At 38.0% G+C, this 13,604-nt stretch overlaps 1 protein-coding gene across 2 annotated transcripts in view; it reads right to left on the minus strand.

The window, feature by feature from the left end:
* pawr (PRKC, apoptosis, WT1, regulator) overlaps positions 1–13,604 on the minus strand; it is a 144,194-nt gene that overhangs the window by 28,070 nt on the left and 102,520 nt on the right. The window contains exon 3 of one of the 2 annotated variants that reach the window (XR_015481938.1): positions 246–1,093. Coding sequence is in view for 1 of the 2 variants with exons in the window: in NM_001006015.2 (NP_001006015.1) it covers positions 1,065–1,093 (29 nt within the window). In the remaining variant the exon portion in view is untranslated. The remainder of the gene's footprint in view (positions 1–245; positions 1,094–13,604) is intronic. The other variant, NM_001006015.2, reaches the window with a different exon arrangement.

Here is a 13,604-nt window from a genome sequence, read left to right on the forward strand (position 1 = left end):
ACACCTGAATGGCTAATCAAGCTCTTTCTAGGTATACTACAAAAACTTCCAGGCAGGTGTGTTCAAGCAAGTTAGGGCTAAACTATGCAGGACAGCGGCCCTCCAGGACTGAGTTTGGCCCCGCTGCATTAGCTGGTGCATTTAACATTGGTTCAAGTTAATAAAACACAACTATAAGTCTTTAATTTCTTCATTTTTAAATAATACATTGCAGATACATTGTACGTGAAATATCAGTTGTTTACTCTCAGTAAGACACACCATTTAACAATATTTCATGCGAGTAGCACAAATGCTGCAGGGCCACATTTACATCAAAGCTTGTTAAGCACAACATGAGGACTTAAGCACTTAAATAAATGAATACAAACTATACAGGCATGTACACATCTAACAGATGTACTTCCAAATCTTCCTTTCAGTTCAGCAAATGCTTTTTTGAATGGCTTTAATACAATTATTTAAACACCTTAATAAATACCATCGGATCCTCAATCTCATCTCAACTGCTGCAAACGGTCTAAAAAATAGATCTGACATTTGGGAACGTTTACGAAAAACAGCCATTGTGGAGGCGGCAAATGTTTACGTGAGAGTCACGCTTGATGTTTCTTTGTCAGGCTTGCACGCTGTTTGCTTTGGGGTGAGGAATCGGGGGAGAAACTATAGGCTCAAACTTTTCACTTCCTATAACTTTCCTTTTAAATTTGTCCGCTCAGCTTGATACAAACAGTCCACTTGTATCCTTCAAGTGGAAACTAATTCAGGCCTGACTGCTCTGCCAACTGAGAGGACCAAAGCTCCTGGCAGTCTTACAATGGCTCTGAAAATGAGTCCAGTTAAGCCGGCCTGTCCTTTCGCAGGCTTTAAATCTTTCTTCTGACGAGACGCTTCTTTCTTGGCTATTTTGCTAAAGCAAATTTTCAAGTCGGGACACTTTCTTGGAATTTGACAGAAGCCACCAGATGACTGAATGCTCAAGAGCTGCGGTCATTGGCTAAAACCGATCTCTGCAAATAAATGCATCTAAACTGCTGACAGGTATTACATTCAGTCACACTCACCTCTTATGACTTCTGGATCTTGAATTGTCCTGCAAAAAAAAGAACAAAAATAAGGCATGAGAATGAGAAATTAGGCTTCGGTGGAAAAACAGACAGACAGACAGGCATAAATACAGTACATAAGGATAAACATGCAGACCATCCCACACACAGAAGCCTCTCGCTCGGTTCTGTTGGCCTTTGAACGCTGTGACTCACTCCAATCATACGCCCCTTTCTCTGATATAAACGCTCAATCAAACTAAGTAAATATATAGCAATAGATGGAGTCGCTGTAACTCACACTAAAGTGACCCTTATGATTGTGTTTCTTTGCTCCACAGAATGCATCAAAACAACTTTCATCACTGCCATTACCTACAGGTTACGTTTAGCATTCTCAAACTCTAACTCAGGATTGATATCCAACTGTTAACGCTTTCAAACCAATGTGTTTTAAGAGTGCCATGTTTAGTTAGTTACGACTAGTTTCTAGATTTCATATTCACCACAACACAGATACTCGGATATCTCATTATTTTTATTTGTGTCTGAGCGCGTGCTCCTGTTTTCCATTACATTAAACTAATTGTTTGTCTTATTGCCTCCAACCCCCTCCAAATATTATTTGGCTGAAGCAACATGATGGTAATCTAAATCTGCAGCACCACTATGATATCATCATCTCATTAAATACACAAAGATCAAGGAAAAAATGGGGAAATGTGCAATTTTAACCATAATAAAGCATAATCAAAAAAGGCCTGAGCCTATTCTTGTTGTGAATCTAGATTGCGTTTGCTGAGAAATTAAACCTCCGAGTAAAGTAGCCTGCAAGTTTCAATCAAATGCACAGTCTAAGCCTCGCAAAACAGTTCAAAGCAATGCCGCGTTCTACCTTCGAAATCGGTCCAAACATATGCTCTTACAATCTGTTTCTGCTCTGATCGAGAATGATTCATCCTGCAGGTTCAACCTCCTAAATACAAATGTGATTGTCTTCACAGTATTTCTTCTCATTTATAAATAGCTTTCTCTAGCCAACATATTTTCAGTCCGATGCTGTCAATACCATAACAAATAATGCTTAACAGATAACTTTTGGGCGGATTTGAACTATGCTGACCATATTCTCTTTCAGCCAAAAACCAATTATGCCACAATATCCATTCCTATTTTAATCAACATGTTTCACATCACGTCCTTGGTATGAGTAGATACTGAGGTCAACCGTATGACTGATGCCCTCTCACTTTTAAAATTAAGGCCTCACCATTGGCAAAAGTATAAGAAACATGACTAAACCCTCAGATCATTACGATAAAGTACATTTGAAATTCCAAGAGTTCATTCAAAGCAGGGTGAATTGGCCTTCAGCTATTATGCCCCCCACTATAGGGATGCTCATTTCAGTTAATTTTGCTAAATGACTATAAATATTAAATGATTATTAAGAGAACATAACAACAGAGCATCGTCATGCACCTGCAGTGTTTACAACAGCATAGAAAAACAGAATACACTACATTAAAGAATAAAATAAATAGTCCTGCCCTAAATGTTTTTCACTTATGGCGCGTTTTCACTGAGTGGTATATGGTACAGTACGGTTCGGCACACTTTTATGAGTGTTTCTACTGTCAAAAGGTACCTAAAAGCGAAGAGTACCGTGCCACTTTTGGGTACCTTTTGCAAAGTGTACCTAGCACAGCAAAAGGGTATCAAAGGGCAGAGCTAGACGCGCAGCTGAGCGTTATTGGTTTGCAGAGATACTTTACTTGCTTGTGCAACAAGCCAGAATAAAAACAAAGGTTGCTACATTTTTGAATACACAGCCGAGACATTACACTGTAACAATATACACATTTAATAACTAGCCATGGTCGACCCGAGCTCAAACAAAGCTTGTCGTCATCTTGATGAACAGCCACAAAGCCACAAAGAAGAGCAGATTCTACCCTGTGCCCCATAATTTTTTTGCAATTTTTTTGACTTTCTTACTTGTGCTCACGTGTGTGTCTATATTTGAGCTGATGATAATAACATGCGTGTGATTATTGAAGCGCTTCCGACATTCGATCCAGTCAACAATGAACAAATGCACAAAAAAACAGAGAAGCTAGAAAAAACAAAGGAGCAACTTTTTTTTTTTTACAAACTGCCATGTTTAACTATTATCATCACCTTTTGGACTATTATGAACTCGGGAATGACGGAAATACTTCTAACAGAGGTTACATGTGCTGGCGAAGATTAAAGATACAGATGAGAGGTTTGCACTGACTGTGGGGTATATTTCCTGTTGTTTTTGAACCCAAATAAGGACTAAATGTATGCTGTGTGTAGTTTTTTTGTAATTGGTAACATATCAGAGACTTTAAGGGTCTGTTTGTGTTCATATATGTTGCATTTATTTATTTATTTTATGTAACTGTAGACGTTACAGTAGACGTTACTATTTTTATCATTGATCTGCAGTTATAATCAAATCATGTTCATAGAAAACTTAGTAATGAACATTTATACACAAGTATTTATGTGTATAAACCATCTGTTTTGTGAGAAGTGCTTCTCATATGATATGACCCATACAGCTTTACTGTAGACATTTTCTGAAACGAAAATGACGTTGACCGACCTGTACCATACCGTACCACTTAGTAGAAATGGGCCATTAAATGACAGATTTAGATTTTAAAATGAAAAGACTCACTGAATCCTTTTTAAGAATGTTGTTTTATTCCCATCATATGTTTTTTTTTTTCAGTTAAATGAAATATCAGGCTACCTCAAATCGATCACTCCATGGAAAATATGCATTTAATTAACTCTCCGCTGTTATTCTTATATCACAAACCTTTGTCAACATTTTTAATAGAAGTCACTATTTTAAAGATTATGTCTTGAGCGTCTTGTTTCACCTTAAAGCTTTTGTGCTTTTATTTCCTCTCTCTAACTTACAGTTCATGTGTGCACGCTGCGTGTGATGAAAGACATGAAAAGGCGCATATGCTGACTGTTACTGGGATACCGCCCCGCGAGTTAACAAATATGTGTTGCACATTTATGCAGCCAATTAAAAAACTAATTATTACATTTTTTATTGCTTAACTGATACAATTAATCCCCTTGCAGTTAACGGTGAATCGGTTAATATGAGCATCCCTATCCCCTACTGCTGCAATCAGCTTCTAGAAAAGATCAGATGTGCTCCAACATTAGGTACATTCAAATCAAGACTACTGCAACAACGCATGTTTAGCTGTGCCTATAATGATTAAGCACTGTGCTAAGTCCGACAGAATATTTGTCTTTTTCATTCTATTAAATCCTGCTTTAACACATTTTAATCTTTTCTAAATTCTCGTTTATTTTATTCTTGTTTATGTAAAGCACTTTGAATTACCATTGTGTATGAAATGTGCTATATAAATAAACTTGCCTTGCCTTTAACTGTGTGACAATGGGAAGTCTAATGTAGTGCAATTTTCAGTTACCTAATTAAAAGCAAGTCCCATTCAAACCCCTACCCTGCTATCCCCAACCCACCATATCATATTTACATTTCTTAAGCTGTTACTCTTATACAATAACAAACGCATTACATCACTGAAGTCAAATGGCTTGTGAATGAACACTATTGACTTGCGTGCATTCTAATGACCTTATATTGTATAATACAAGCTATACATATCACATACTGTATAGTTTTTGCATATGAGCAAAGCTAAAACCCATAAATGCAATGAAAAAAACATTTTGGAGACATGAGAGCAAAGAAACAGAAGATAAAGTCTGAGCAGAGAAAAAGAGAGAGAGAGAGAGAGAGATAGAGAGAAAGAGAGAGAGAGAAAGAGAGAGACTGGGAGACTGAGATGGAGAAAGCAAATATATTCATTGTATTCAGCCCAATTTCTTTTCTGATAAACTGCACATTGCTTAAAAAGGAAATTCATAGCTGTTTGCCATCTGACGGCCTTTGTGATTTTGACAGCTAATTTAAAAGGTAAAATCGCAGGATCTCACAAGTCCAGTGTAATAAAGTCCAGCACAGGCCTGCTCTGGCATTCTGAGGCTGCGCTCGTGTGCCCTAAATCTTGCTTTATGCCATAAACATTCAAATCGCGCTGGAGAAAAGCCGGCTGGCCCGTGAACATTGCAAATTTACCCACACTGCCTTCATGAGATTGAATACAAACGCTGAAAGCCCCTGGTTTAAGGTGCAACAATATAATTAAATATCAAAAATAAAAAGCAAACGCTGAGAATTCCAGCGGTTAGGCAACGTTTTAAAAGGAAACAGCATTTAATTGCACTATGCAAATGTGCTTTTTCTCCATCACATCATTAACAGGCGCCTTTGTCAGGTGAAAATTACACTGCCACTATCTTGTCGTTCTTCTTTCTGGGGTCAGTTTTGGTGACGCATGGGAAATCCCACCCAGAGCATGCACTGTCTTCATACCAGAGGTGCTAATTAAAAATGCAAATGAGCATCAACACTTTAAGACTCTAAATTAACCCCATATAGCCATGCAACTGATGTGTCTTAAACCCTAGTAAGATTTCTACTTGTGTGTTTGATAATATGTCCTAATCAATGTCTAAAAACTGATCTGGGTACTATGAATCTAATATATTTGCCACAATCATAAAGTAGGAGATTTTTGTTCTCACTCTTTGATTTAAGTCATGAATATGTTTACACACATTTAGATACATTTCATCAGTGACAACATCTAAAATAAAACTCGTCTACATATTGACAGGACTGTTTTGTGACATCCTGTAACGTGAACTGAACCAAAACAGACAACACAGTAAAGCAGCCGGAGCTACTCCTCTCAATTTTGGGGTCTACGCACAACTCTAAACTCCACTTTTTAATGAGTTGTAAAAGTTGTCAGTTTAATTCATTTATGATTTGATGGATGAAGTTGTGCATTTATTCAAAAATTCCCCCCCCAAAAAATTAAAATAAAAAATAAAACGTAGAAATGAGGAAAACAACAAGCAATTAATCATAACAGAGAAAATAAACAGCAATTGATCATAATACTATGACATCATTTAGAAACTACAACATGAACGTCTTAAAAATTAACAGCTTAGTTTGTTTGTTTGTTATTTGATTGTTTTATTTAGTATTTTTTTAAGTAAGATGCAGTAAACAGCACAGTGTTGTCGGCTGTCTTTTAATTAAAAGGATAGTTAATTCTTTCTTTTGTTGAACACAAAAGCAGATATTCTGAAGAAAGCTGGAAACCTGTAACCATTGTACTCTATAGTATTTGTTTTTCATACAATGGATGTCAATGGTTATGGGTGTTACACGCTTGTGTTCTTTCATGCTGTGTATCTCTTTCTCTCTCTCTCTCTGCTTTTGCTTTCTTAGGTTCAGGTCATTGGTCTATTCGCCTGTCAATCATTCACTATTACCAATAGGCAAACCCCCTCCGATAAATGAGAGCATCAGACCACTCTCTAGCCCACCTTTGTAACCCTTGTTGTGTTATATTGCAGCATACTTAAGAAAACACAATCTAACCGTATATTCTCTTGTTTGTTTGTTCATTGTGTGTTCAAGCTCTGTCCACCCTCTCTATGCAACATTTACATTATCCATTCCAACCACCATATTTATTTACAAGGCTCAGACAAAGTGTACAGTATAAACGTCACATGACATACATTGCAGCATGTAGGATTACTCTTTGGGTAGTACATTAGGTAATGGACACGTGCCAATGATTGCAACTGTTTGTTAGGGTGCTTTTACACCTAGACTTTTGTTTCGGAACCTGTCCCGTTTGCCCAGTTAGCGCAGTTCGTTTGGCATATGTGAAACTACCAATCGCGCTAGGATCCGTGCCCAAACAATCGCTCCGAGATCGCCTTAGTGAGGTGGTCTTGGCTCGATTGAATTGAACTCTGGAGCAGATCAATTGTAGTGAGAAAGCGATACGATCCAAGCACGGTTATATCACAGTGAATTATGGAGATGTAATAGGCATACGGCTAAATGAAGAGAGAATTATGAGAAGGGCAGAAGGTCATTTTAGACATCCCAAGTCTCCCGAAGGTTTTGTGAGTCTCCTGCAAATGCACAATGGTTCGGGAAATTGCGTGTCTCTCTCCCGGTCCTCGAATGGTTCTTCAGACACATCAAAACCACAACCCCCAGACAGCTGAGCGGGACTCAACAAAATAAACCGTGAAACTGATCAATGTGAGGAGAGTTTATTCACACGTGACTTGTTTTAGCTCTTTTGGTCAGTTTAGAAACTTTGCAGTGTGAAAGCGAACCACACCAAGTGCAAAGAGCAACAATGTAACAATTTTAATCCCTGTTTCGGACAACTGAATCGATTCACAGGTGTGAAAGCACTCTTAGACAGCGTAGAATGGTTAGGATATGCAGAAGACCTCTTTGTGTGTTTGTTTATTTTTGATTAGTTACTTAGGGAACTTTTCGAGAAGTTTGTGTTTAGCTATTTTCTTTTCTTTAGCACCACCTGTGCTCCTACCACCCGCTCAATTGTCCCACATTTTGTTTTGTCCCAACCATACTGTGCTGTAAAGATATATTTAAATAATATTTTGATGACATATTTACAATTTACAATATATTCATATGTTTGTGGGTTTTCATCTTTCTTCAAATATCTTCCTTTGTGTTCAACATAAGAAAAAAACTACTTGAGGGTGAGTAAATAGTGTGCGTTTACATTTTTGGGATAACTTTCCCTTTAATACCAGTAGGTGGGTGTTTTCTCTCCTCCCATTCAAAGCAAAACTTTGATGTATATGGTCTTCAACCAGGTTTCAACATTTCTTTTCTTCGGAACAACCTGCTGGATGCTAACCAATCAAGCTTCAAAAGTGGCCATTCCATTGAAACCGCACTACTGTCAGTCATTGAAGCCAAGAGTATTGCTAAAGCTGGTTCCAAATCATCACTTCTTCTGGTCCTGTCTGCTGCCTTTGATATAGAAAATCCTCAGATTCTCCTATCTACCCTCTCATCAATGGATATTACTGGAGCCTCGCTCCACTGGTTTAAGCCATAGCTTACTGGTAGGTCTTTCAGTGTTGTCTGGAGTGGAGAGGTATCTAAAGCACATCAGCTGGTCACGGGGGTTACTCGGGGATCAGTTCTTGGACCCCTTCTCTTCTCCATTTACACCATATTGCTGGGTTCCATCATTCCAGAACATGACTTTTCTAATCCATTGCTATGCTGACGACACACTGCTCTAGCTCTCATTTCATAGAGACGATCCAACAGTAACTACACAGATCTCACACTGGCTCTACGGTTCTCCCACAAGGATGTCTCAGCTTGGATGAAAAATCATAGCCTACAGCTTAATCTGGCTAGAAACTAACTTCTTGTCCTCCCTGCAACTCAGACTATCACAACTTCTGGACAATTATTCCTTCCAATTTAAACAGGAATCTAGGCGTGATCTTTTAATTTTTAGTTCAATCTTCAAATATCACATTGCAAAACAGCAAGATCCTACAGGATTGCACTTTACAACATTAGAAAGGTCAGACCAAGCAGTCAGCACAGCCTCTGGTTCGATCACTTGTCATTTCCAGACTGGACTACTGTAATGCTCTCCTAATTGGACTTCCATCATCCATTATGAAACCTCTCCAAATAATCTAAAATGCTGCAACTCATCTGGACTTCAGCCAATACAAGTCACACATCTCTTTATCTCTCTGGCAAGCAGACGATGCTCATAATAAATTCAAAACTCTAATGCTTGTAAACAGAATAGCCACAGGCTCTGCACCCTACTACTTCCAGTTATTTCTACAAATCTATACTCCCCCTGAAGGTGAGTAAGTAATCGCAACTTCATAGTACCATCACAGAGAGGCTCTAAATCGCTTTCCAGAACCTTTTCATTTAATATTTCTCATTGGAGGATTGATCTTGCCAATTTCACATGGACTGTTGAATCCGTGGCAATGAACAAAAGACACCTAAAATACATCTTTTCTGTGAGCACTTATCTCTGTAAATCCCTTATTAGTGTATATGCTGAGCTAGTGTTGTTCCCATACTGATAAACTTCAGATGACCTGTTATTTTGAGTTTTTTTTTCCATTTTATACGATTCCTTTTACAGCATCGATGTTGTAATATAATTAAAATACAATCAGTTAAACAGACTTTGGCATTAATTTAGTTGCTCAAGAAAAGCGTAAAACGAGACAAAACGCAGTCTACTCGTATGAATCCGCAGGCTAGCGCAGAAGCACCATCACTTCGGCATATTATTATATTAGCATACTTCAATTTTTAGAGTACTTGATGCGTGTACTGTATCTTGAATCGATGGATGCTTTCCTTATTGTAAGTCTTCTGCTAAATGACTACAAGCGAAGGGAAAGATGTGGTTGACAGATCATTCCACCAGCAACCAACAGTACTGTATATGACAATCTTCTTCAAAATAGTTGCGACGGTCCTCTCTGTAATGCGCTCTACCATCCATTATGTCCAAAACAATGTTGCATTTCCTTTAATTGTGCAGATGAATCCTAATCCTTTTGAAAATGATAACCATACAACATTTTGGCCCATAACTTTATGCCTAAATATTACTGTAGCTACAGTATGATGCATAGATAGCAATTTAGACCATTCAAGTTACTGACATACTGTATGTGGCTGTGATGCCAAGTCTCTGAATGCCAAACTCATGTAGAGCTTGCTGCCTCAAAATGCTATCAAGCTACTTAGAATACTGGTTCCTGAGAAAGAATCTGAAATAAATCTGTACCTTTCTGCAAAATGAATAATATGGAAAAGTGCCAAACAGAATTATTTCTAGGTAGGGAGCTTAGTTAGTTTTGAGGCAAAGCTTCAAAATATGAGAAGACGACTACGCTGAGCCCAGATGGATCTGAGTTTTCCAACTATGAACTGGCGCCACATTGGAGCGAGATGATCCTGTGGAATGTTCCGTACGGTTCTGCGAGTTCTAGCGGTTCTCCGGTATCACTTTGTGTTTTCCTTGTATGGCAGAAAAAAGGTAAAAGCACAACTAAACAGAAGCAGATGGAGGCCTTGAGCTGATCAGGACTATGTCGGAGAGAAAAGCAGCAAAACAACACACACACACACACACACACACACATGGAACCAGAAGGCAAAAGCTTGTCCTGGTGTAAAATCTCTAGGAATCGTACTCGTATAGCTACGATATTTTAATTCACTGCATCCTACATTGCTGGCAGCCTTGAACAGACTGTACAGCGAATATCCAGAGACTCATCGTGTGCATCCGACCCTGTAATCGGTGAACCTGAGAGCTGTCAGGCATGGCATTAATACTAAGACAGCTCGTAGTTTACGACCGTGTCAAGTGGGAGGTCAGAGAGCAATGAAATATGGCATGGTATTCCACAAAAGCCATTCCAAACAACTGATGAACGCAGCAGGGAAAAATCGGCAGATTTTTGAGATGGTCTGCTATCAGGTGTCTGACAAAGAAAGAAATAATCTTACCTTTGTCCTCACTTGTATTAAGAGGGAACACTCTGAAACCCTTCTGGATGTTGCTCTCATTATGTAACACCACACAAGCAATGGTCTCATAGAGTGACATTCTCCACAACAGAACAATTACGCTCACCAAAAAAACTGCACTGTAGGTCAGCTTGTTTATTGATGTACCTCGTGATTTTACAATAAGTTACTTGACAATGTAGCAAAAATCATGCAGCAGTACTATTTAAGCTTGAACACACATTTTTTGCTAAATATTGTTTCTGTTTTACGTTTAAGTACTTGTATATTCTATCTTAGGTTAGGTGTTTAGCTATCTATTTACAGTATATGTATAGTAAGATTACCGGTCTGCTCAGTTATGTACAGATCTAAAAATTGCTCTTACATCCAGTGCAGTGTTGTGTTTATATCTATGATTTTGTTTAATTATCCAGCGGTCCCTCGTTATTCGTGAGAGTTACGTTCTAAAAATAACCCTCAATAGACAAAATTCGCAAAGTAGTCAGCTTTATTTTTTCAATTATTATAGATGTTTTAAGGCTGTACATCCCCTCACTACACATTTTATACACTTTTTTTCCGACAGGCATTAGCATTTTCACACTTTTCTCTCTTGTTTAAACCACAGACTGTAAAAGATATGGATGTAGTATCCGTGACGTCACCCATAGTCATTACCTGCAACTCGTTTGTGTTCTGGCCACATGCGCTTGGTTGTATAATATATCAAGTTTAGACTTTTAAAACCACTGTTGTAATACATTGAGCCACTAAACATTGTTCTTATGATGTTATGCAGGAGGAAAATGCAAATTACTTAAAAATACTTCAAATATAGTCTTTAGTGTTAGTAAATGCAAGGCTATTGATGAAATCCAGACATAACACTGTACCGCTTCAGATGCCTACAGCTAATCAATCTGTCAGACTCTGGAGTGCATTACACCCCTAAAGAAAATTATAAATGATAAATAATTTTGAATAACACAAATGCATTTATAGATATGATTTAAGTATATAATTCCACTCACCTGGCAAATGGAGGCCACGTGAATGGTTTGTGAGCACAATAAAGTGTACACAGCATGCCATATTATCGGATAATTGTAAGAAATAATTCCAAAAAGCAACTAACTGTGTAAAGCCACAAAAACACTAATCAGACTTCATTCGACTAATCAGCTAATCAGCCGGAATCAGCTCAGGTGAAGTGACGGCGCCCAGCGAGACCTAGCTGTCACTCAAGAGCCCACGCCTTTAATTATGCAGACTTCACACAACCAAATATAAGGGAAATGAATGAGTTCTAAAAAAAATTCACCCCCCTCACAGTTGTCATCAAAATCATGCTTTGTACCAGGCTGTAAACACTTTTTTTGTGCTGTAAAGTCAGCCATTTTAACAGCGAGCTCAATAGAAATCTGCTCTGTTATGGAGCCAGGACTAGCGAAATTTCTGTAAATTGCAGTTTCAGTTACTTCCATATTTGCTTCATGAGGGAGAGCTTGGTTTAAACACTCTCAAAGTTCAAACCTCCATAGAAAAATAAGTCCAGTATTGTAGAATGAAACCAAAGATCAAAACCATTTGATCTTCGTTTGTTTATTCCATAATGGCACCCTACTATGGCTCGGCGATTTGGCCTAAAATCTAAATCTCGATCAATTGAACATTTTAACTCAATAAAAATTAATGAACAATTATATTATTTATTTATTAATTTTGTTTGCCCTCATTGTTCATTGACAATCGTCAATGTAGTGCAACATAAGGTTTAAGAATTCAGCCATGGCCTTTAACAGAGTAGAGTCACATAACACTTAGGGAAAGTAATTGAAAAAAAGTGTCTTTGAAAAGTTAGATGGATTATAGGTTTTGAATGTCGATTTCGTTTACTTTTCAATTAAATGCCCAGTCCTACGCCCTACCTCCATGTAACTACTGTCTTCCTTTAGCATGTCTACAAGTTATTTTTGTACGATGGTTAGCATCTTTCTCTGCCTTTTGGGTGCTACAGCAGGTGCTTTTGATGATGCAGAACTTTTCGTCGACATTGTGGGGAGAAAACTTGCAAACATACAGTTCAGCACTTCAGAGTCACGCTGCTAGCGATTGAAGATTTATGTACATTTGGCAAGCTGAATGCATTATAGGAGACACAGCACGAAGGAGATTGATTGACAATGGTCTACAGCCAGTCAGGAGGCAGAACACAATGAGCTATAGAAAAAAAGCTCCACTTTCATTCTTCTTTATGTGCACACAACTAACAGTATGACAATAAAATTCAACTTGACTTCTTGACCAATCTAAGCCAATACTCTTGCACATTTTATCAGTAAAGCTGGTTCAAGTAAACCTCCAACTTGTACATGCAGATGGAGCAGGGCTGCAAAAATTGATTTCAGTCACTCAATAATGGCATCGATATTACAGTTCTGTGATGATGACAGCTTTTTGTGTAGCTCTCAATTAACTATAACACTGCCTAGTAAATGCTCCATGTGAAAATACCACAAACATTGACGTTTTCACTCCTATCTCACTTTATAACTTGAGTCGAGAGTTTGAAATCCTTGTGTGAGAAGATTCTATAGATGTGTGTTTATTAATGAAGCCGAGTCAAAGCAACTTCTGTTTATAATATAATTCCTGGATTTCTACATGGCTATTTAAAGAGTCTGTTAGAGAGTGCATTCCTGACAACTTCTTGGCGGACCATTGACTCGTCTTCAAAAAAAAACATCATCATACTGCATCAAAGGACCTGGATACATTTTAAATATACTCAGACTGAAAGAAGAAACTCATATAAACCAACTGCATTTTGTGGATAAATTATTAATTTCAATATAATAAATCAATAAGGTTTAAGTCCCAGCTGGGTCAGTTGGCATTTTCTGTGTGGACTTTGCATGTTCTCCCCATGTTGGCGTGGGTTTCCTCCGGGTGCTCTGTTTTCCCAACAGTCCAAAGACATGTGGTATAGGCAAAGTAAATAAACTAAATTTTACATAGTGTACGAGTGA

This window comes from Danio rerio, chromosome 4 (assembly GCF_052040795.2).
Source record: "Danio rerio strain M-AB ecotype USA chromosome 4, GRCz13ab, whole genome shotgun sequence".
Lineage (NCBI taxonomy): Eukaryota > Metazoa > Chordata > Actinopteri > Cypriniformes > Danionidae > Danio > Danio rerio.